The 24589-nt window shown below is 37.1% G+C and overlaps 1 protein-coding gene across 2 annotated transcripts; it reads left to right on the forward strand.

The window, feature by feature from the left end:
- The first annotated feature begins 11413 nt into the window (after window positions 1–11413).
- On the forward strand, window positions 11414–17315 carry LOC129750711 (vesicle-fusing ATPase 1). Of its 2 annotated transcripts, XM_055745727.1 has the most exons (12): window positions 11414–11660; window positions 11753–12048; window positions 12179–12267; window positions 13105–13234; window positions 13302–13390; window positions 13454–14087; window positions 14143–14478; window positions 14540–14728; window positions 14797–15087; window positions 15147–15331; window positions 15413–15574; window positions 15640–17315. In XM_055745727.1, exons 2-12 carry the CDS (start codon window positions 12040–12042, stop codon window positions 15773–15775), a joined length of 2250 nt encoding a protein of 749 aa, XP_055601702.1. In that variant the 5' UTR covers window positions 11414–11660; window positions 11753–12039; the 3' UTR covers window positions 15776–17315. The 2 variants fall into 2 exon arrangements, with proteins under 2 accessions (XP_055601702.1, XP_055601696.1); XM_055745721.1 differs by lacking the exon at window positions 11414–11660 and having other exon boundaries at window positions 11676–12048.
- The last annotated feature ends 7274 nt before the right edge of the window (window positions 17316–24589 follow it).

Consider the following 24589-nt stretch of genomic DNA (forward strand, 5'->3'; position numbering starts at 1 on the left):
GAATATAATGCACATTTTTTGATTTTGTTGAACAAAAAGTGATCGATTTTATAAATAGGATTTTTTTTTTTTTTTTTTGTTTGTTGGTGTCTTGCTGACAGCTACGAGCCGATACGGCCCATCTCGCTTCTGTCTTTTTGATGCTTGTGTTGTTGTTTCTCAAACTGTTGTGGAGTGGATGGTTGTTCCCAACGTTCCCAAGGGGCTTTGGGGGTTTTTGGTTGTTCCTCAAACTGTTGTTTTTGTTTTCTTGATGAAGTCTACAATTTGTTGCAGTTCTGATTCGCTGTTAAGTTCAAGTATGTTTTCTAGTGGAATACTGTTGTTCAATAATGGGTAGTTCATTCTTATGTTGTCGTGTCTCGGGCAATAATACAGTAGGTGTACCAGATTTTCCTCTTCATCACACGTTTCGCATCTATTATTGAATTCCCAGTTCCATTTGCATAATCTTTCTTTGGTCAATGTGTGTCCAGTTCTTATGCGGGTGAGTATAGCTATTCCTTCTTTATTAATTTTGTCCAAATTTTTAAACCATATTTTTTTTCCAGGTTCGTCGCAAAATGAGAAGTGGAATCTGCCTACCGATGAAGATTCTTGTTTGTATCTCTCCGTCCATTTTTTCCACGCATTATTTTTAATAAGTAGCATAGTATCTCCCAGGGTAAAGTCTGTTATTTCCGTTATATCACCTTTTGTAGCTTCTACAGCTTCTCTGTCGGCTATTGTGTTTCCTTTTATGCCTACATGGCTTGGTATCCATTGGATTTCCACTTTCTTGTTTTGTTTATTTCCTATATTTTTGGCTATATTCAATGCTAGGTAATTTTGTTTCCATTTTGTCTTGTTAGAGATCATTTGACATGCGCTCATAGAATCCGTGTATATGACTATATTTTCGTAATTTTTTCGTTGGGCTAGATCCATGGCTTTCTGTATTCCAATCATCTCCGCGTTCGTGATCGAAATGCCGTCCTGCACTTTTCCTGCTAAAATTTGCTGATCTGTGGCGTCATATATCGCGAATGCTGTACCTTGTGGTGTTTTTGAACCGTCGGTAAAGATTGCGTTGTGATCTTTATATTTGCTTCTTGATAACTCGAGGAAGTGTGTTTTCCATGCTGTCTCTGGCAGTTGTTTTTTGTTTGTTTGGTCTCGAAAGAGTTTTTGGTGGATGTGCGTGGTTACTTTCTTTTCTATTAGTTTATAGTCTGCTTCCTCTCCTGTGCTATATTCGGTGTTGAGTTGTCCTACGATTTCCTTGTTCTGTTCTGCGATTTTTGTTAGGTAAGATGTGTTTGTCTCCTGTTGTTCTTTTGATATAAATTTGGTAAGAGGAGTTTTGAAGTAAACGCTTCTTATTATTTCTTTTGTTGTGAGCATCTCAATTCTTAGGTCCATGGGCATCTGTCCTGTTTCGGAGAGTATGACCACTATTGGTGTGTCGTTAAGATAGTTCATGGCTCTCCTGAGGTAGGCATTTTGTATCGTCTGTATTGATTTGAGGTGCGTTTTGGCCGCCGATCCGAATATCGAAGCTCCATATTCTAAATGACTTCTCACTTTTGCATTACCAATTTTGATCAAAGTTTCTCTACATGCTAATGAGTTTCTCCTTCCTAGCATTTTAATCAGATTTACTTGTTTATTAGCCTGTTTTTTAATATTTTCGATATGATTTCTGTGTGTCAAACCGCGATCTAACGTATATCCGAGGTATTTATGCACATTCTTGAATGGAATATATTCTGAACCAAGTTTTATTTTGTATTGATTTGTTCGTTTTTTGGAAAATAGAATGGCCGCACTTTTGCTCGCGTTTGACTTCAGTCCTAGGGAATCTAATTGTGTCCTGAATTCGATTAGTTTTTCGTTTACTCTTTCGATCATTTCAACTATGTTTTTTCCTGTGATTATCAATGCCATGTCATCTGCAAATTGTGTTAGAAAACAATCCGATTTGGAATCTTTATGTAACTCTTCCGTGTATACGTTAAATAAGACCGGCGACAGAGGGCAGCCTTGTGGTAGTCCTTCGGATATACTTTTTTCTATTTGTCCTTCATTAGTTTCTAATATGACTGTTCTATCCGTTAAGTATTCATGTATCCAGTTAATTATTTTATTAGGGATTTTCAGTTTGGACATTTTCTCTAGTAGTACTTGGGTTCTGACTGAGTCGAACGCTTTAGAGAGGTCGATGAAAATCGCTAGTGTGAGTAGACCTTCATCTTTTGCTTTGGTGATACTATTTACTACATAGTTCACACATGTAATAGCCGAGCGGTTTTTTCTGAACCCAAATGAGAGGTCTGGAAGGAGCTTTCTTGATTCTAATACCTCATCTAGTTTATCCTTTACTACAGAGTTTATAAGCTTCAGGCTGGTGTTCATTAGTGAGATTGGCCTTCTTGACGAGGCTATTAATGGATTGCCTCCTGGTTTTTGAATCGGTAAAATAATTACTCTTCTCCAGGTTTTTGGAATTCTTTCTTCTTGGAATACCCTGTTAAGCAACTCGCACATTTTGATTAATATACTAGGTTTAAATTCCTTCATCATTCCGTAGGAAATTCTGTCTTCTCCTGGTGCCGAGTGATTTTTCCTCTTCTTTAATGTTTTCATAAGTTCATCTTCTTGTATTTCAAAATCAATTTCTGTTGTTTCTGTGAGTATTGGCTTTTCTATTCTTGTCGCTGTATTATTGCCAAAAAAGTGATTCATAATTTCTTCTCCGAATTTTCGACTAATGTTTATTTTGTAGGAATTAGAATCAGTCAGTGCCGTGTCGATTCCTTTTATTATGTTCCACATTTGCCTAGATGGAGTACTTTCGTCTATCAATTCCGACATCTTCTGGTTGTGTTTTCTTTTTTCTCTTCTGGTGATTCTCTTAAAATTGGCCCTTGATTTTTGGAATTCTAGATAGCTTATGAGATCTTTCGACTTGTTATAATTTTTGAGTGCCATTTTTTTCATGTTGTATGCCTCGTCGATTTCCCTCGTCCACCATTGCTTCAAGTAATTAGCCTTTTTGTTCTGTACCGTGAATGACGATTCCTCTACACATCTATCAAATAGGGTTTGCATTTCTGTTGGATCGTATATCTCTCTTGGTTCAATTTCGTTTATTAGCTCTATCGCTTTACTCCTGTTTATTCTTATCGTGTTCGTTTTATATAGTGGTATTGCTGAAGATATTGATATTTTGATAAATTTATGAGCGCCTCCTATCTCTTGATCCTCTATTTCCCATGTTGTCCTTCTTCCTATTCCTGGGGTTGCTAAACTAATATCTATAGCCGAACTACTAATAGAAGGGGAACCTATTGTTGTGTGATCTCCGTTGTTCAGAATACTAAATCTAGTTTTATTTACTTCTTCCAGTAGGAGATTTCCTTTCGCACACGACCTGTTCGCTGTCCTATTCCACATCGGGTGGTGGCTGTTGAAGTCACCGCATACAATAACCTCTCCCTGTAGTCCTTCCAACTTATTTATCAACAGTCGTAATTGTATACAACATTGTGTTACTTTGTCGGTGTCAGGTGGTACATATATCGATATTATTGTTAGTGGCCCTACTCCATTTGTTATTCTGATGGCTATTGTCTCTATCGGTTCGTATTTTCCTATGTTTAACGTTTCTCCAACAAGTGCTTCGCTTACAAGAATCCCTACTCCTCCGTATCCTTTGTCTCTTAAATTGTAGAATCCATTGAAACCTTTTATCTTGTATTTTTCCTGTGGTTTCAACCATACTTCCTGCATTGCTACAATTGATATTTCCTTCTCCTCTAGATATTTTTGTAATTCTGCCCTCTTTTCCATCGGTCGTAAGCTTTGTACATTATGTTGGAGAATTATGAGATCCTTACACTGCACTGTGAGTCTCGTCGATTCTAGCTACATTCGGAGAAATTACCCAGTTATATTCTAATTCTTCTGTGATCTGTTGTAAGTCGTTGCTGATGCTTATTAAGAGGGAGTCCATATTTATGCCTGATGGATCTGTTTGGATTCCATTGGCAATTTTCTTCTGCAGTTCCTTAAGTGTAGCTAACCATTCTGATGATCTCAGCTCTGTTAGGAAGAGCTTCCTGATTTTGGATACAAATCTTTCGAATTCCGTGGCTGAATATGGATTCATCTCTAGTATCTGAATTCTTTCGTTCCTTTGCGATTGAGTCTGTGTTCTTCTTATTTCTTTCATCTGTGGTTTATTCTTGGATAAGACGCGATGAGATAAGCTGCTGGTGGGGGTCTTGGGGGAGTATGAGGACGAAAACATACATTCGCTTTCTTGTATTTCATCATCTACCGGTAAGTCCTGGAACCTGTTTGTCAATTTTGGGAACTCTTCTTCGGCTTCTGTGTAAGGTATTTGTCTCGATTTCATTTTATTTAAGATTTCTGTTCTTCTTTTTCGTTCTGGACATTCCTTGTTTTCTGAGCTATGTTCTTGCTTGCAATTGACGCATTTATTTGCATTTTGGCAGGATTCTTCGTGATGTCTTCCGCTGCAGATTCTGCATCTCACCGGTGAATTGCAGTTTTTGGCCGCGTGCCCATACCTCCAGCAGTTTTTACATTGCCGTAGGGGGAAAATGTAGAGCTCGCATCGGAATGGACATCCAAATATTTTGACCATCCTGGGTATTTGATTTCCTGCCACCGTTATTTTTAAATTTTCTGTGTTCTCCAGATCTTTTTGAGTTTTCTTCTTCATTCTCTCTACCTTGATGATGGGCGAATCTGTTACCGTATTCTTTAGTAATTCCTGCTCTCCAAAGTCAATTGGTACACCTCTGACAAAAATTATGGTGTTTCTACTTTGTGGTGGGATTCTTATCTTTAGGTTGAAGTCGCTTAGGTTGATTTTGTCCAGCTTAAGTCCTGCTGCTTGGTTGTCCGGTTCCACCTTGTACCTAAACTTTCCCAATTTCCTAATATTCTGGAATTCTTTGAATCCTTTCATTTGCAGCATTTTCCCTACGTCTATTACGCGTTTTGGTATTTCCAGTTCCGGGTCGATAGCCTCCAAATAAACGTAATTAGTATGCAAAAATTCCATTCCTACATTACCTGACACATTCTGAGTGGTAGTGGTCTTGTTGCTCTTATTGGTATTTCCGTTTTTCGTATTATTTGCCGCCATCTTGGTATCCATTTGTGATTTTCTCATTTGTGCTCTTGTTGTGATTTTCGTTTGATTATATTTCGCTTTTTCCAGCCCCGGCGGGACCGGATTTTTGTTTGTAGTCATAGCCGGTGTGTTAATTGTTCTTTTAAACTTCTATTGCTTGGTAAATTTTTGGTATTCCGCGTTTAATTTAACTTTTCAAATTAGCAATCCGATTCTTAACAATATGGCGTCTGCACGCTAAAACCGTTTTTTTTTTCTAAATAGGATTTGAATAGGTGTTCCAAATTTTCAAACGCGTTTTTCTCGTTTCGAGCTAACTGCTAGTTTCGCCCTTTTTAAATGTTACGCTAGATTTGTTCGTTTGGAATGACACTGACAGTTCATCGCTATACACTCTAATTCTCCTTGACTCAGATTTGAAGGAAAACAATTCAAAATGCGCTAAAACTGGGAAAACTCAAATTTTGATTAGAACGGCACAACTCAGAAATGAATAGTAGGGGTTTTCGCGCATTTTGAGTTGTTTTTGTTCAGGGTCGTTCAGACTTGTTCAGGGATCGACTGAATGGAAAAAAATCAAAAAATTATGAAATTTTAAAGCGGGTTAATAGAATTTCGGATTTGAAAAAGAAAAAGACTGTTGTGCGGTGTATTTAGGATATGAATGCGTATATTTATATCCAGTTTATTTTATTTTTACCTCGAAAAATTCGGTCCATTTGACCGCATCCAGCCGGTGGAACTATGTGCTGTCCAACTTGTCACACTCAGCCGCCAGCCCTATCGGTTTGTTTTGAGTTGATTTGAAAAACAAGAAAAAGGGAAACGCCATAGAAGAAAATGATTTACACTTCAAAATATTGAGAAAATTATACTTACAGTTGTGAATGATTGCTTCCGTAGAGATTGCTGGAAGAAGAATAAATTTGTTTAATTTTGTTTTTATTCTTTTGAAATCACATAACTTCTTTATTCTGTATTTTGTCAATCTTAAATGTAATTTAAAGTTATACTCACCATGATTATTCGTTAACTGTGTCCGACCATCGCATCTAAACAATCAAATTAGGTTTTGGAAGTCTCTGAGTTGTTTTCCTATTTTGCACGAAAAAGTGTGCGTCTTCGCTAAGTCCCAGGTTTTGAAACTCCCTAGATGAAAACAACTCAGAATTTTGATTAATTCCAACTCAGTTGTTTTCATCTTCATACATGGTGAGACTTCTGAACCAAAACAAATCAGTCTCTGAATAATTTGAAATTACCGTGTAGAGTATTTCCTGAGACAGATGGTGGTAGGGTAGCTTTTTGTTTTTGTTTTGAAAAATGTAAACACCAACTGGTCGCCATTTTGATCTTCGATGGTAAGCTCTGTTCAATGCTTTCTTTTAAAAACTTCTTCAATTAAAAGCATCAACATACGTTCATGTCTTAACTTGTTATGAATTTACAAATCATTAAATAAAGAATTTATATTCTCCTCAACAAGGTGCGCTTGCAAAACCACTACAATTGCATTGCCAGTTTTATTTCGTTACTATCTGGTCATTGAACATGCGTAATGTTGTTGTTATGTTTACCCTACCACGATATGCCGAGAAAATGTAAACATGAGAAATCAGCTGTTCGTCTGACAAGTGGGGAAATGCCTTATTCCAATTTTGACACATGACGTCACTCTTCTTATAGGCACTCTAGCTCGCACACAATGCTAATAGGGTGATGCATGCCTTCATCAGGCGACGTTGCAATTTAAAGATTGTGCGAGTGGGTGTTGGTTCGAGTTAGGTGCAACGGATGGCGAAAGTCAATAAGCTTTTCACGATAACTGCAAGGTCGTAATGGAATTCGTTGTAACTCTTCGCTTCCATACTCATTCAACCCACTTATTTAGCTACTGTGAAAATTGTCAAAAAACATTAATACTATTTCATCCCCTCAATTGTTAGACCGATGACAATTTATGAGACTCTTAACCCTTTTAACTGATTTTAACGGTGTTAACACTGCGACATTGTCAAATTGTATCATTAAACTATTCCTCATCGTACACGCAGGGAAAACTAGGCTTTTGAAACAAAACAAAAATGATTTTGTTTCAAAACATTCATTTTTTTGAACCTAACTCCTGTTTTATTTGAACCAAAAACTTTTGTTTTTGATTCAAAAACATATTTTTTGAAACAAAGAATTATTCCTTTGAACTAAATATTTTTGGATTTTGATTTTAAGCAAATACTTTGATTCTAAATAAATGTTAATTGAGCTTATTTCTTTTAAAATAAAGTCAACTTTTTTTGAACCAAAGGAAAATGTTTCAAACTTGAAGAAATGATTCCATTAAATAAAAACTTCAGCCTTTGATTCAAAAGATATTTTGATTTGCCTTGCAAGAAGAATACAAAACCGAAAAATCGAATCAAGTTTCGCCGGTCGTGTGAAAATGTAGGTCAGTAGAAGGATTCAGGATGAAGTATGGTAAGTATGTTAATTAAAGAGTGAATATCGAAGATTTTCTATAAGTGATTGCGTTTTTTACAGAACCAGAGCCGAAGGATGGTTTCCCTGGATGCCTCAACCGAGATGAAAGTGCGCACGATGACACCGCTCCAAATCCAGCGGTCAGGTCGACGAAAATTTGGACCGGATCGATTTTAGTGGCCACACGGAGAAAAAAGTATAGTATTTTTAACAATAACCCACTTACATTCAATCATATTTCTGATTAATTCTCAGCTAACTATAAATATTAAACTATCAACTATATATACAATAGACTGTCGAATTGATTTTATGTGTTAAACAATACATGTAATAGATTCAACTATATTGATATGATTGATTTTGCGCACTCAACTATAAATATCATAGATTCAACTACATATGTATGATTGAATTTCTTCATTCAACCGTAAATATGATAGATTCAACTATAAATGTATGATTGATTCTATTATATATATATAGTTGATTCAATTATACAAAAATAGTTGATTCAATCATATTTATAGTTGATTCAATTATTGTGTATTATAGAATTGAAAGTTAATTTTATTTGATTTAATTCATATATATATATATACATATATACAAAGTCATCATATTTAATATTGATTAGCTGCTATACCATGCTAGAAAATCATTTATTATTGATTTAATTTACAATACTAACAAGAACTGGCAGCTTCCGCCATAGCTGCCATCGGGTGGTACGGTTTGCATGTACCGGGGACCTCGCTTCGATCCGAAATTTTCCTTCCAGCTGGTGAACTGCCGCTTACTGCTCCAGCCTGAAGGTCCTCGGATCTCAGCAGCAGGATCAAAAAGCTGCCACACCATCGCTGCCATTGGGTGGTCCGCTTTCCATGTACCAGGAACACAATCACGGGGATCTCGCTTCGGTTCGAAATTTTTCTTCCAGCTGGATAACCACCCGAATAGCAGGAACCATGGTATTACATTCATTTTTCAATGAATTCGAAAGTGATCATGTACTTCATTGTAAAAAGTACATCCTAGCCATTAGTACAAAAATTTAAACATCTCCAATTTTTCGTGTAGGGGTTTGACAGCCAGCGAGGCGATTTTGTTTTGATCCGCCTTGCCAGGTAAATTTTTTGACGTTTCGGAGTTAGGACAAATGTATGGCCGTTTTCAAAAGCTTTCCAAAAGCTCCCTAACTAATCGAAACTTTTCTATGGAGGACATGGTGTCGCTAGTGTTTGCTTAATAACTCCCATTACAAAAATTTCGGTCGGTATCAACATTATTCGATGATTTTTTGGCAAAAATAACCGTCAACTGTTTGGGTATGATCAATATGGTGAGTTTTATCGACGCATGGAAAAAAATATAATTTTAAAATCTATTTCTATTATCAATTTCAGCGATATAATCCCTTCCCCCGGACTGTGAAGAAGTGGAAGGAAAATCACTTAGCTCTCCCGTAATGTGAGTTTCCGAACATTCCAGCTGGTGATCAACTAAAAGACGGCAGCATTCTCGAGGTGTTTAAGTGTAATTATTACAAAAATATGAATACGTTTAGTTCAAAAATAAAGATTATATAAACGAAAATTGTACATGATAATTTTATAATACGATCACGAAATAACATTGACTTTAATCTTCCTCAAAATCATGAAAATTCATTGAAAAACTTTGAATTTCACAGTTTCCTTGAGGAAAACTGGAAGCTGTAATAACCATGAACTTGATAGTTTTGTGTTTTGAAATGCATGGAAAAAAGTTGATTTTTTCATGGTTAAGTTGCTTAACAACCCCCTTTTTTCATGGTAATTTTGGTCTAAACCATGAATTTCACTGTCAAAAACGATGAATTTTACAATGCATTCATCGTTTCTTGTACCATGGTATTTATAGTGTCAACCATAAAATCCATGGTAATGTGAAAATGAAATTCATAGTTTTTTCACAATATTTTTCCATTCGGGCACCATGCAGGGATGAACCTAAAAGAGGGGAACACAGATTATAAAACGCTGAAAATAATTAAAAATTGTTATTTTTTCAATATTACCCGCCTCGTTTAATTCGCCTTCGTTGGTGAGTGAGCAACCAATTCCCGATGGTCGACAAGCCGCATTTCGGTTCCCTGATGACGAATTTCCTGATGACACAATCTATCATAACATTATAATTTTATTTACTATATTTATGGTTCAAGACCTAGAATCAATCATACATTTGTATTTGAATCTATCATATTTACAATTGAATCAATTATACCACTACAGTTGAATCTATCATATTTACAGTTGAATTAATTATACCACTAGTTGAATCTATTATAGTTATAGTTGAATGCCTAAAATCAATGAAATAATTGTAGTTGAATCTATCATATTGACAATTGAATCAATTATACCACTACAATTGAATCTATCATATTTACAGTTGAATCAATTATACCACTACAGTTGAATCTATTATATTTATAGTTGATTGCCTATAATCAATCATACAATTGTAGTTGAATCTATCATATCTACAGTTGAATCAATTATACCATTACAATTGAATCTATTATACCACTACAATTGAATCTATTATATTCATAGTTGATTGCATAAGGTCAATCAGCAGTTTGTAGTTGAATCTATTGTATTTATAGTTGAATGCATAAAATAAATCATACAGTTGAATGCATTATATTGATAGTTAATTGGGTAAGGACAATTAGAAGTTTGTAGTTGGATCTATTATATAAGTAGTTGAATGCGAAAAAATCAACTGCATTTCGATTATTGGTATAACAAGCTGAAATAATTGGAACAACTGTCGTCTTTTTTCTCCGTGCAAGTGTTTAATCTGTTGTAAATAAAAATAAATTTAACATATAAATTTCTTTCTTTTTATTTTTTTGAAATTCCTTATAGGAATTTCAAAACAACAGGAAATATGTCTTCCAATTGGAATAAATGAAAAATAGTTCAATGAACCAATCTTTTTAAATCTAAATCTAAATTACATTGTGGCTAACGAAAACAACTTTTTATCAAATGAAACTGGTTTTTGTTTCAAAGTATTAAGATTTTGATTCAAAGATTTTTCAAAAGAAAAATTCTTTGAAACAAAGGAAAATGCTTTTGAACCAAAAGATTTTTTATTTATCCCAAAACCAAAGGAAAAAATCATTTGTTTTTGCGGCACTTTCCTTTGAAATAAAAAACCTTTTCGCTGCGTGTACAAATTGAATTTTTAAGCTTTCAGAGCTGTTCAAATGGAAAAATAACAATATGAAAAAAAAATTGATTTACTCAATTTATCCCCAGTGTTTTGGATTTTTCTTGGCGAAAAACGCTCTCCCTCTTAAAATTAGTTTAAAATAATCTACTTTTTGATAACAATCAGTCTTTAAATGTCTTTCCCATTTTTTCCGAAAGAAACATCATGGCGTGTTCGTCAATTTCAAATTTTCTTTGGGTGATGCATCAGTCGATCAATTTTTTTGGTAGATGTCATCACTTTCCAATGCTCTTGCATACGTTTGTTTATAAATAATTTACGAACGCCAACATCGATAAAAAATCACTTCGATAGAAAAAATCAATTCACGAACATGCCGTCAGTGTGCGGTGACGCAGTGTATTACGGTGCTGCGAGATAAAAGTGGAAAAAGTATAAACTTAAATATTATTTTTGCTATCGGCCCATGCGAAATCCTTCCCTGAATTATATAAAAAAAAAATTTTCTTCCAATCGGTGCATTCGAACTTTTGGACCAATACCGATCGAAGACAATAACGAAACGAAACGTCAGATGATGTCACTTTTGTTGACATTTGGCTTTCGTTTTCTGGGTTTTCTGCTGCGGGCTGGCTGGCACGGTTGGCACGAATTTTCTCATCCCAGCAGTTTACTGGATTGGACGAGGGATTTTCTGTGCGAGGTTCGTGAAGGAGGAGTGTGTAGATTCAGAAAAAAGTTATTCTTGTGAAATCAGACGCGCGCAGTGGATTTACTAACGAAATTCTCTCCCGCAGGATATTCTCAGGTAGATAGGCATCTCTGCTTCATATTTTGAGCCTAATAGTAGTTGTTTTTCGACTATACGGGTGGCTGCATTATCAATTGAATTTTCCATAGTTAACCGAAATCGGAGGAATAACACCGTATCCGGATTTGGACCTTGAGTATTTCGGACAAGACGGGCTGGTGTAGAATTTGGTTGTAGTCAACTACAACTTGGATAAAGCGGAGTGTTCATCGGAATAGAGATTTTTCCCCATTTTCCTGCCGCGAAGGAAACCATCTTCGAATTATCGATTTTTCTTTCACCTAAAAATTTCTTTTTGGGAGGGCCCTGAACTAGTGTAACTGAAAACTTTTAGTTTTACTCGATAGTCGGATAATTTCAGAGGAAAGCTATCAGGATGGCTGTTGTAAGTATTAAATTATCAGTTTAATCATCCCTTATTGTTTTCTCATGACGCAATTTGTTTTTTTATATTTCTCAACTGTTCGTGTTCTGATGCCATGTCATGATGACCACTTGCCTGCAACCGCGTACAGATGATGAAAGCATCCAAGTGTCCGACGGACGAGCTCTCGCTCAAGAATCGTGCCATCGTCAACAAGAACGATTTTCCGGAAGACATAAAGTGAGTAAATTTATTTTTTGTTATCTTCAAAGCCGAAAGGCTGCATTGTATCTGCTCATAAATTATTAATCAATATATACCACTCATCGAACGTAACTATCGTGGGTAATTGCCCCGTAGTTGAATATTAAAATTTTTTTATGCAGGGTTTCGATTGATCCATTGCTCATTCATTGCGCAGATTGCGTGATTTTAAGCTTCTTTTGATTATCTGAATTCTATCGAAACCATTATAAGTTAGATCATCAATGTTTATGATTACGCTAAGAGCTATTAAAAGCAAATATTATATTTTGAAGTAAAAAAAGTTGAGGAAAGAAATAACAAAAGTTTATACTTGTCTTATTCTGTTCAAATTGTGGCTCTCAAAATATCGAACGTTAGTTCTTCATTTTGATATCTTGCATAGCAAAACCATGAATTATCTTTCAAATTTACATGCTGAGTTCAGACTTTCGTTCATGGAATTTTGACGAACATAATGTCTGTTTCACATTGCACTTGAGTACTCAAAACGAAAGAATGGACAACAATGTAAAAATAATTTAATTAAGTAATGAGATTTAAGTAACTGTTTTACCTCGGCTCCGTAAAACAAATTTGTTTAAGTCGTTTGAAATAACCGAATTGTAAAAAAATAATTACTACAATGAACATTTTAGCACCATTTCACGAATCTTTTGTTACCTATGAATATGAAATCGCAAAACACTTGCTAACACAACATACTGTTCAGATTTCAGTTCCAAAAACGAATCTTTGAAAGAAATAAGTACCTATGATTGTCAAATGTTATAATTAAACATAGGTTCAATAACAATCATTTTCAATTTACAGATACATTGACGTTAGTACCGCACCCGGATCCCACTACATCTTCTCCATCGAACGAAGCCTTGAAGTTCCAAACTACTGCGTCGGCTTTTCCTTGCTGCAACGCAAGTGGGCAACATTGTCAATTAATCAGGTTAGTTGATTTCTTAATTTTTTTTAACAAAAGCATTAACATATTACTTTTTCCCCCTTTTTTTTAGGACATATCGGTCAAACCGTTCCATTTCGATCGCTCTTCAGAGGTAGTCTGTAATGTGTGCATTGAGGTGGACTTTTTGCAGAAGAAAACGTAAGTTTGGATCACGTAGTAACATCGTTCAGGCTCTATTTAACCCTAAATGTTCGATTATAGTACTACTTTGGAACCGTACGATAGTGATCAGATGGCTAAGGACTTTGTGCTACAGTTCTCCGGATTAGCGCTGACCGTTGGCCAGCCGCTGGTTTTCAGCTTCCAGGATAAGAAATTGCTTGGTCTGAGCATCAAATCATTGGAATCCATCGATGCTAGTGCCAGTGTCCAAGGAGACAAAAGCAAGGTCGAACCGCGTCGGATCAACTTTGGTCGCTTGCTGGGAAATACGTCGGTTACTTTCGAAAAAGCGGAAAATTCATCACTCAATTTGGTTGGCAAAGCCAAAGGAAAAATCGTTCGTCAGTCGATCATCAACCCGGACTGGGACTTTGGCAAGATGGGTATCGGTGGTTTGGATAACGAGTTCAATGCTATTTTCCGACGTGCGTTTGCTTCGCGAGTTTTCCCACCGGAGATTGTTGAGCAGCTCGGATGCAAGCACGTTAAGGGTATTTTGTTGTACGGGCCACCTGGTACCGGTAAAACGTTGATGGCTCGTCAGATTGGCAACATGTTGAACGCCCGAGAACCCAAAATTGTTAACGGTCCCCAGATTCTGGACAAGTATGTTGGTGAATCGGAAGCTAACATCCGACGTTTGTTTGCCGAAGCTGAGGAAGAAGAGAAGCGGGTAAGTAAGAAGATTCTAATTTTCGTTCGATTTTTAAGCATGCATTTCTTTGCAGTTGGGTCCGAACAGTGGTCTTCATATCATTATCTTCGATGAAATCGATGCCATTTGTAAGGCTCGAGGAAGTGTTGGGGGAAACAGTGGGGTTCACGATACCGTTGTCAATCAGCTGCTGGCCAAAATCGACGGTGTGGAGCAGTTGAATAACATTCTAGTCATCGGTATGACCAACAGACGGGACATGATCGATGAAGCGCTGCTGCGTCCCGGACGTCTGGAAGTGCAGATGGAGATCAGCCTGCCTAATGAGAGCGGTCGTTTCCAGATTTTGAACATCCACACCAGACGTATGAAGGAGTTCAAGAAAATCAATCCCGATGTTGATAATAAGGTAAAAACAAACTTGAAAGATAATAAAGGTAATGTTCTAAACATTTGATCATTTTTTTTAGGAATTAGCTACATTGACGAAGAACTTCAGCGGTGCTGAACTGGAAGGTTTAGTTCGTGCTGCCCAGTCAACGGCCATGAATCGTTTGATCAAAGCTGCTTCGAAGGTCGAAGTTGATCCCGAGGCAATGGAGAAACTCATGGTTAACCGTGGAGATTTCCTGCACGCGCTCGAGAACGATATTAAGCCGGTACGTTTATGCAAAATCCTTCAATTACATGACATCGTCATCGTGTGATTTTTTTTTTTCATTTGCAGGCCTTCGGTACGGCTCAGGAAGCTCTCGAAAATTATCTCATTCGTGGTATTGTCAATTGGGGTCTACCGGTGGCACACATCCTGGAGGACGGTGCACTGTACACCCAGCAGGCTCGTGCATCCGAAGGCTCGGGCTTGGTATCGATTTTGCTGGAAGGACCGCCCAATTCCGGCAAAACTGCGCTAGCCGCCAAGCTTGCAAAAATGTCCGATTTCCCATTCGTCAAAGTTTGCTCGCCGGACGAGATGGTTGGCTTCAGCGAAAATGCCAAATGTCTGCAGATCAGAAAGGTAGTTTTTGTGTCTGCTTCTATCGGTGGAACTTTTATTCATCATTATTTCTTCAACAGTACTTCGACGACGCTTATCGTTCGACACTGAGTTGTATATTGGTGGACAATATCGAACGTCTGCTCGACTACGGTCCCATCGGGCCAAGGTATTCTAACCTGACACTGCAGGCTCTGTTGGTCTTACTGAAGAAACAGCCACCGAGGGGCAAAAAACTGCTGATCCTCTGCACAACAAGTCGCAGGTATGAATATCTAAGTTTCTTCGAAGTTTTACTCGTGAAATTCAACATTTGATGTGTTTTCTTCAACCTTTTTCTTCATAGGCAAGTTCTGGAGGACATGGAGATGTTGTCGGCTTTCACCGCCGTTCTTCACGTACCCAATCTATCCCAGCCGGAGCATATTCTTTCGGTGCTCGAACAGGAGCCTGACGTTTTCACTAAACAGGACCTGGCTACCATCTACAAACGAATGAAAGGTTACAAGTAAGCGCAATCATTATCACAGACTAGAATATTTCCTTAATTTCCCTTAATCTTGCCCTTCACAGAGTATTCGTTGGAATTAAAAAGCTGCTCGACTTGATCGATCTTTCAAGACAAACGGATCCTTCTCAGCGGGTGCTGAAATTCCTCTCTAAACTGGAAGAAGAAGGAGCATTAGACGCTGGAACTTCCATCCATTAACTTATCACCGGAGGGTAGCTATGGGATCTTAGTATTATCTCTTTCAACGACGTATTTTAAGAGCACCGATATAAAAGCATTTGATGGTCGTCTCCCTGAGAGAAAAAAGATCGTGAAGGTTACCATTCAAAGATGCGAATGGTCTCCTTATCGCAACATAGGCCACTGGTGTGTTATATCATGCTATCAATTATACTATACATGATGTAGCTAATGTGTTGTTCTATACAGTACGAAAAGATTAGGTACATATTTACAGTTTTTCTTCTACGCCATTGAGGCTGACAAAAAAGACAGCGTTAATCTATACACACCGCTTTTAAAAATGAAGTCTAGAGGAGCCATCATAAGATAATCTCAAAATATTATTCGCTCATATTGGCAGAAGAAGTAGTGTGAAGCATTCGCGCAAGAACTCAAAATAAGATAAACTGCACACTGAGGGATTAACAGCATAGGTATGTGAACCGCCAGAGAAAGCTTGTCTAAGTTTCGTTGCCTGTTGCGTCGGCTTCTTTACTTAAAAGCCCAGTTTTTATCTGACAAACCATCTATGTACACTTGCGTTGACTTAGGATTTCAATTTCTCAAAATTGAAAAACGCTCTGAGACGATTGATGCATTTAAGAAAGTCAACGTTGTCGTTGTTATTGATGTGAGCCAACACCAATTTTTTCAGCATTTTTTCTCTGTCGTCCATAATTATGTAGTGCTTTTTGTACAGGTCTAGTATTTAGGAACACAACAAGTGTTGAATGGAAGAAAGCAAAAAGACAAAACACCTCAGTTACCCTTCGTGATTCGGATGAACAATAATGAATTAGGATCAAGTTTAAGCATGTGTCGATACGTTCGTTCGTTGTTCTTAAGTAGATTGTTGGCACCGTGAGAAAAAGCAACTCTTCTATCGAATAATTATTAAGGTAAATGCACTTAAACCGGTCGTAGGTCCGGCGACACCACCGGTTAACTTGATAAGAGCTAAAAAGCAATAACACTGTTGTTCAAATACTGCAAATCTTTTTCGAAAATTATAGAAAAAAAGCGTTGAATCTTCAGACAGAAAACGCGCCAGCTCAAGCTGCACTTATAGCTGAGAATTTGTTTGCTAGTAAGTTAAAAAGTGAATAGTTTGATACGTCGTTATTTTGCACAGAGCTCTCGGTCTGTGTTCTGTACATTCCTTCATTGTGTTTTGTTAGCCGAATCGATATACACGCATCATTTCGTGTATACGCGCTCTATGTTGTTAGTTATGATAAGTTTATTCTAATCTGTTTTAGTAACAATCAATAAATCCAAAACGAAGAAGCTTACAGGAATGAAAATGGTTATATTTTGAGGTATCTAAGGAATTTAGAAACACCGACTCGTAAAACTGTGTGTGCAAAGAAATATATGAAAAACATAAAACCAAGCTAAATTATTAGAGTACTAAAACTATAAAAACGATAAAAGCAGTTTGAAATTCTGTGAGAGATCATATTATAGCCATTATGAAAATAAAATATTGTAAATTATTAACCTGTTACAGAGACAAGTAGGCTTCTTTTTCATTGAACTGAAAGAAAATGCCGTCAAATAGTAAGTTAGATTTACATAATTATATTAGAAAACTAATCGACGAGACCAAGTGGATACCTGAATTACCTTGGAATCTAAATGTTGGAGGAAAAACGGCAATCGCCAAACAACAGCAATCAGCTTAAACCCAGATCCAGGTAGGATAAATATTACCAAGTGATCTTAATTTCCCTAATTTATTGTCTTTGCCGTGAACAGGATCGAGTTAAGATTTGGGCGCTTGCAGTCTTACAGCACCCAGTACATACTAGAAACACGGCCTCCACAATCAATGTCGTTCATAACATCAACAGGTAGCAGTTGACACCAGACCTAAGGTAAGCAATAATTTGATTGGTACTCTCGGCGTGAGCTAAGCATTGTATGCCAAAAATTTCAATGTTGAAATTCCAATCTATTCGCGCAGGTCTTTTTCTCTTGAGTCTTGTGTGTGGGATCGCTCCACTGAACATTTTTTGAGACATTTTCGGTTCTGGGAAGGAGATCCAATTTTTATTTCAAGTCTTACTCCAGGGTATTTTTTTCTCTATTGGGAAGGAGAGAATTGAGCTTTAGACCTACCTTCGGTTTCATTCGAAGAAGTTCTGGCTTGAAAACATCCATTTTGTTCCTGACTTGACGACCTCTCAATGGCTTGAGATCTACGAATTTCCCTGGCATTATTCCGTGGCACGTCTATCTTTCCTTTGCATCTCGTGACCTTGCAATGTTAGTGATCCAAAAAGGCCTGTTATGGATTTTTTTCTTGGTGTTTTTGTCCTTCATTTTAGCAGATAGGTGTCTAACTAGCTGATAGGTGGCATTTGCTAGTTAGACTGTCCCTCTTAACATGAAAGTATCAAAAATTTGTCACAGCCTACTACGATAAGAATAAAAACATAACATAACTTCTATGTCTGAGGAGATAGAGACATAATTCGTTACTTATACATAGTTGTAGATATTATCAAATTATGAAACTTTGTGTAAATAAAAAGTGTTATATCTATTCAGTTGCTAAAGCTTTTAGTTTAAAACATACCTTAACCCTCATCCGCATTAGATTTCATTACCCTAATCAGCACTAGGAGTGTCAATTTGACCCTCCAAGCTAAAATCGTCATAACTCTTTTTATATCTAACCGATTACAATGAAACTTATATCACTAGAAACCTTGTAATGTCAGTAAAATATGTTTAGAACATTATATGTAGCTAAAGCTTATAGTTTTCTCGTTATTCAGCATTAAAGAAAAAAATCCGATAAAACATGCCTCAGGAAAAGTGCTGTAGTTCATATAATACACGTCCTGAAAATATTTGCTTTATGCATATGGAAGCCGAAGTTAATGTCTACATCATGAAGCCAAGAAATATTTTTTTTTAATTTTTATTAATGAAATGGTCACAAAATGTTCAAAAAAGTGGCCTGAAAAATCTACTTTTCATTCCACACAGTCGTCACCAGAGATGCCAATATGCCTGATTTTTCAGGGATTGCCTGATTTTTCGAGGCTCTGCCTGACAACCTGAAAAGCCATTGAATTTCCCTGATTTTTCAAAAAATGCCTGATTTTGCCTGATTTTTGCGAATGTGATGAAAAATGAGTAGTAAGGAACTAAATTAGGTACCATTGCTGAAGTTAAAAAGCGAAAATGTGGCTGAATGAAACCAATCGAAAGATTCTCATTAATTCATATCTTAAAAAGGGAATGAAAAGGAATCTTTCGGCTTTGATTCAGTAGAATTATGCAACCAAGTAGGCCCACAACACAGTAAAAATGTAGAGTGATGACCAAAAAAAAAAAAAGGTCATCACTTTTAGAGGAATTTCCGTTACTTATGTAGCCTGATTTTGCCTGATTTTTATTTCACCAGTTCCCTGATTTTTGAAAATATATGTTGGCAACCCTGGTCGTCACTTTAGTTTCGTCGCGATAACACGTTATATACGCCGCAGTGGTTTTTCGCGAATACCGTGTGATAACGAAGCGTATCTACGGAGTGATATTAAAAATTTTCTTTACAAGTGACAATTTTACTATGAACATTGGATTCTCGTTGTTATCTCTATGAAGTAAGGTTGATAACGTGATTTAATTTTTCCCCAATTGCGGAAAAAGCGTCTTTCGGACACCATTTTCTCTCTAGAAAATTAAGTGAGTGATCATAAGAGGTGAATCGTCCCAACTCACAGTGAGGGATGCATGAGTGAACGATAGTGAACACTATAGTCAGTGACAGTTGAGAAGATCAAAACAAACCGAATCACGTGCGTAGTTCAACACAGTAGTTCTGAACCTTTCTTGCCGCGAGTGTTTTTTTGTGAAATATAGAAATTAAAAAGAAGATCCACGTATACCTCCCGGCATAATGTCGGGGGGTTACGACCCCGGTTCTTACGGTGATCCAGGAGATCCTGGATTGAACAGCAGAATAGATGGAGTATTTGCTGGACGAATGGTGCGATCTTAACGGAGACTATGGACAATTGCATGTCCTACAATTAAAGGCAGTGGACACAGTCTTACCGAAGCGGCCATTTGAAATCAGGAAGGCAGTCGAGGCATATCTTGGCACTAAAATCAAAGAAGCATACCCAAAAAACAAGGGAACATCTTACGTTATCAAACTGAGAAATAGAAAGCAAATCGATCAATTTAAATAGATGAACAAGTTGGCTGATAACACTCCAATCAGAATAATTGACCATCCTACCCACAACCAATGTAGATGTGTGGTTTACTGCCCAAAATCCATGGAATGTACAGCAGAAGAGCTCAAGAAGGAGCTTAAGGATCAGGGAGTTAAGGACCTACGGCAGATAACGCGCACGGAAGGAGGCAAAAACGTTCCGACTCCTACTATCATCCTTACTATTGAAGGCACGGTAAGACCACAAAGCGTCAATTTCGGATGGATAAGAGCACGCACCCGGCCATATTACCCTACACCAATGCTGTGCTATGGATGTTTCGAGTAAGGACATCCAAGAAAAAGATGTACAACGATTGTTCCAGTATGCGGCGTATGCTGTGGAAAACACGATAACACACCGGAGAAACCATGCCAGGAAATAACTTACTGCAAGCACTGTGATGATTATTCACATCCAGTCGCTAGCAAAAAGTGTCCAGTTTACCTTAAGGAGACCGATATTCAGCACCTGACGGTGGACCAGGGAGTTGGGTACCTTGCAGCTCGAAGGATGTATGAAGCCAATCACAGATCCAAGACTGCTGCCATGATAGTTGCGGAAAGTAACGATGCCCGATTTGACGAACTTCACAATAAAATCGATCAACTCCTGATCGAAACCGCAAAGAAGGACGAAGCGCTCAACGCTATGAGAATGGAAGCTGAGAAACGGATCGTCAAATTGAAAAACTTTTCAAAGGACTCTGGAACAAAGATAAACTTCTCAAAGAGAAGGACGCTGAAATTGCATCTCTGAAAGCCGCCTTGGCTGCTGCGAACATCGCTGTTGCACCGATTGTCCATGATAATGTCACTGAACGAGATATCACTGTTGCTACAGCAACAGAAAAAGGAACCTCAAACACCAAAGCTGTTGTCAAAAAAAACACAGAATGTTGGTAACCAAAAAGTAAGATCAAGATCTCGTTCTCCCCAAGAATCCAATCAACTTTAGGACAATAGAAATGGACGTCAAAGTCGTGGCTTCTCAAGACAAAGCAGACGTCTTGAGTTACGGTTTCACACCAGACAGAAAGAAAAGAGTAATTCACCGAAGAACATGAGGCAAAATAAGAAGGTCATCTTAGTGGATACTCAGTCTACTTGTTTCATATCAGATGACGAAAGTTACGATTCCTCGAAATCAAGTTTAAAGATATGGTCTTTCGGAGAGGTTTTTTTGCCTCATGGAGTCGAAAGAACCTTGCTTGATTGCGGTGTTGTTGTTCGTGTCGGTACTTGGATTTTGTTTTTCATTCAATGGGCCTAAAGAGCTTTATTTTTGAAAACGAGTATTTATACTGTTGTATAAATTTGGTCTTGTTGAATCCAACGATTTCAATGCCAAGTTTAACTGCAGATTTGCGCTTGGAGTGCCTTTCCTCTACCAAAAGTGGTCAATTTTATGGTTCTGGGATTTAGGATAGAAAGATTATGTTGTTTAAGTGCAAGTGATAAAGAAGTGACCTTATCCTGTAGAGTTGTTGTGAAAAACAGCCAAACTAATGGGACACCAAGCTTATATAAATTTCTTTATGAATATTGTGTTCCCCGAGCTAGAGGGAGTTGGATTGCTTCGATTGAAACATGTTAGAAGATTCAACACTCTTGACGAGGAACTTTGGTGAGATTGTTTCATCTATATATATAAAAATGAATTTCTGTCTGTCTGTCTGTCTGTCTGTCTGTTCCCTATAGACTCGGAAACTACTGAACCGATTTGAGTGAAACTTGGCAGGTGGGGGTATTGGAGACAGGGGAAGGTTCCTATTATGGTTTGAGACCCCTCCCTCTCTCATGAAGGGGAGGAGGGGCCTGCCAAATAAAAGACATTTTTTTGCATAACTCAAAAACCAATCAAGCAAATGGTATCAAATTTGACATGGGGTGGTATTTGGGATCGAGAAATATTTCCATGAATAAATGATACCCCTCCCTCCTCTCAGTGGGGTGATAGGCAGGGGGGAGGAGGCTACCTTACAATTTTTCATATAACTCGAAAACTAATCAAGATATTGGAACCAAATTTGGCATTGGATGGTATTTGGATACGAAAAATATTTCAAAGATTGTTTGAGACCCCTCCCTCTTTCCAGTAGAAAGTGGGGGGGGCCTCTTTCATATTTGTCTACGTAACTCAAAAACTAATTATGCAAATAGAACCCAATTTGGCATGGGAGGGTAATTGGATACGAAAAACATTTCTATGATTATTTGAGACCTCTCCCTCTTTCCAGTAGGGAGATATAAAGGGGGGAGGGGGTCTCTTTTATAATTTTTTTCAAAACTCCAAAACTAATTAAGCAAATGGAACCAAATTTGGCATGGGAGGGTATTTGGGAACTTGATATGTTCTAATGATTGTTTGAGACCTCTTTCTTCTTCCAGCGGGGAGAAAGAGAAGAGGGAGGGGAGTTTCATACAATTTTAACTGAATAACTTTAGAACTTCAACAGCAAATGGAACCAAATTTGGCATGGAACGATATTTGGGTACAAGAAATGCTTCTATGAATATTTGGTATCCCTCATTCCTTCAAAGAGGTGGGTGAAAAGGGGGGGGAGAGGTCTCCCTCACAATTTCCGGTATAATTGGAGAGCTGATCGAGCAAATGGAACCATATTTAACATGTGAGGGTATTTTGACACAAGAAATGTTTCTATTATAAATTGGAGCCCCATCTTTTTTCCAGCGGAAAGATATTAAGGGTGAAAGGAGGGCTTCCATACATTTTTTTTGCATAACTCGAGAATAAATCGAGCAAATGAAAATAAATTTGGTATCAAAAAGTATTTGAGTACGAAAAACACTTTTATGAATATTAAGTTCTCACCCATTCGTTCAATGGGGGAGAACGGAAGGGGGGATGGTACTTCCTTTCAAATTTATGCAAAACTCAAGAATTTACTACGCAAATAAAACCAAATTTGGCATGGGATGGTATTTCAAAAAGAGAAACTTTTCAATGTGAAACTATTTCCTTCTGGCAGTAGGAGAATAGAATAGGGAATACAGGAAGGGAAGAGGATATCTTATACACTAAGGTTTTTTTATGCGGTATGAATTCCGTCGTTGGAATATTTTCGTTCAAAAACCGTGCCGATTCGCAAAAGCCGTGTAGAAGAATCATATTAGAAAAACTGAGCAAAATCAATCCGCGTAAAAATCCGCGACCTTAGTGTATTAAACTTTTTTTTTTAACAAATTCGAGAAATGGACAAAACTTAACATGGAAAATCATTTTTATATGATTCTATGATTATCTGACACACCTTCCTCCTTTCAGTGAGTAGGTACATAGGAGGAGGGAGGTAAGCCCAATACAATTTTGTTAGCATAAGTTCTCAATTTATGCTAACGAATGAAACAAACAAATGGTGTCTCCATGGCATGGAAAGGTACTTGGTTACGAGATATGTTTCTGCGATTGTTAAAGACCCTTACGTTTTACAGTGTAGAGAAGGGAAGAAAGGAGGGGGCTCCATATAAATTTCGCTGTAAATCTTAAAAACTTATCAACCAATGGAACTTTATTTGATATAAGAGGATTTTTGGGAACGAAAAAAATGGGTATGATTATTAAAGATCACAACCTCCATTCAGCAGGGGGTGAAGGGAGGGGGCTCCTTTATCAGTTTTTAGCATAAATCCAGAACATATCAAGAAAAAACAACCATATTTTATAAGTTAGATTGTATGCGTACGATTAATTTGAGACCCTCCAGACAGATAAGAATTATCAGATCTTTAACACATATTTATAGAGCAACATTCAGAATATTAGTTTAAGTTATCTTTGTGTTGCAATTCGAAACTCCAGCTGCAGCTCTCATTTTATAGCGGTTGCTTATGAATTATTTTATAACTTGATTAAAAATAATGAAAACACATTTTTAATTTGACGTGTTTGGCCATTTTCCATATATTTATCTAAAATTTTAATTTCTTTTTCAAACGTAAAATTTTGTAAATTTAAATTCTAAATGTCTGAAAAATTATCAAATATAGTTTGAATTGTGAAGAATCGTTGTCAATCAATAAATCAAAATCGATTATATTTGCTACGTCGAGGCAAATACAATCAAAGCTCATTTTTTTCAAAAACGTTCCAAAATAAGAAATTATTTGAAACAAGTTTTCTGCAATTTAATTGTATTGTAGATTCAATTTATCGGCCTAGCGGTGAAAAAAAAGTGATGTCCTTTTTTAGTAGGGACATCTAAAAATTAGAATTTTTTTTCATATAGGTGGATAGAAGGTTAGATGAAAATTAAAGGTGTTGAAAATGAGCGGGTAGAATTTATTTAGAAGCATATCATCACATATCAAATTTTTGTTCCTCACGGGCCTACTACTATGAAGCGGTAGATACAGATAGAGTTGCATCTACCACCACACATTAGTAGGCCAAGCGTCGTGGTAGATACAACTCTATCTGTATCTACCGCTTCATAGTAGTAGGCCCGTGAGGAACAAAAATTTGATATGTGATGATATGCTTCTAAATAAATTCTACCCGCTCATTTTCAACATCTTTCATTTTCATCTAACCT

Source organism: Uranotaenia lowii, chromosome 1 (assembly GCF_029784155.1).
Source record: "Uranotaenia lowii strain MFRU-FL chromosome 1, ASM2978415v1, whole genome shotgun sequence".
NCBI lineage: Eukaryota > Metazoa > Arthropoda > Insecta > Diptera > Culicidae > Uranotaenia > Uranotaenia lowii.

Bases quoted from the DNA above. Each gene is read 5' to 3' on its own strand.
- LOC129750711 (XM_055745727.1), top strand. The intron at 13,235-13,301 runs GTTAGTTGATTT...CCTTTTTTTTAG, and splicing joins CAACATTGTCAATTAATCAG to GACATATCGGTCAAACCGTT. The intron at 15,332-15,412 runs GTATGAATATCT...TTTTCTTCATAG, and splicing joins CTCTGCACAACAAGTCGCAG to GCAAGTTCTGGAGGACATGG.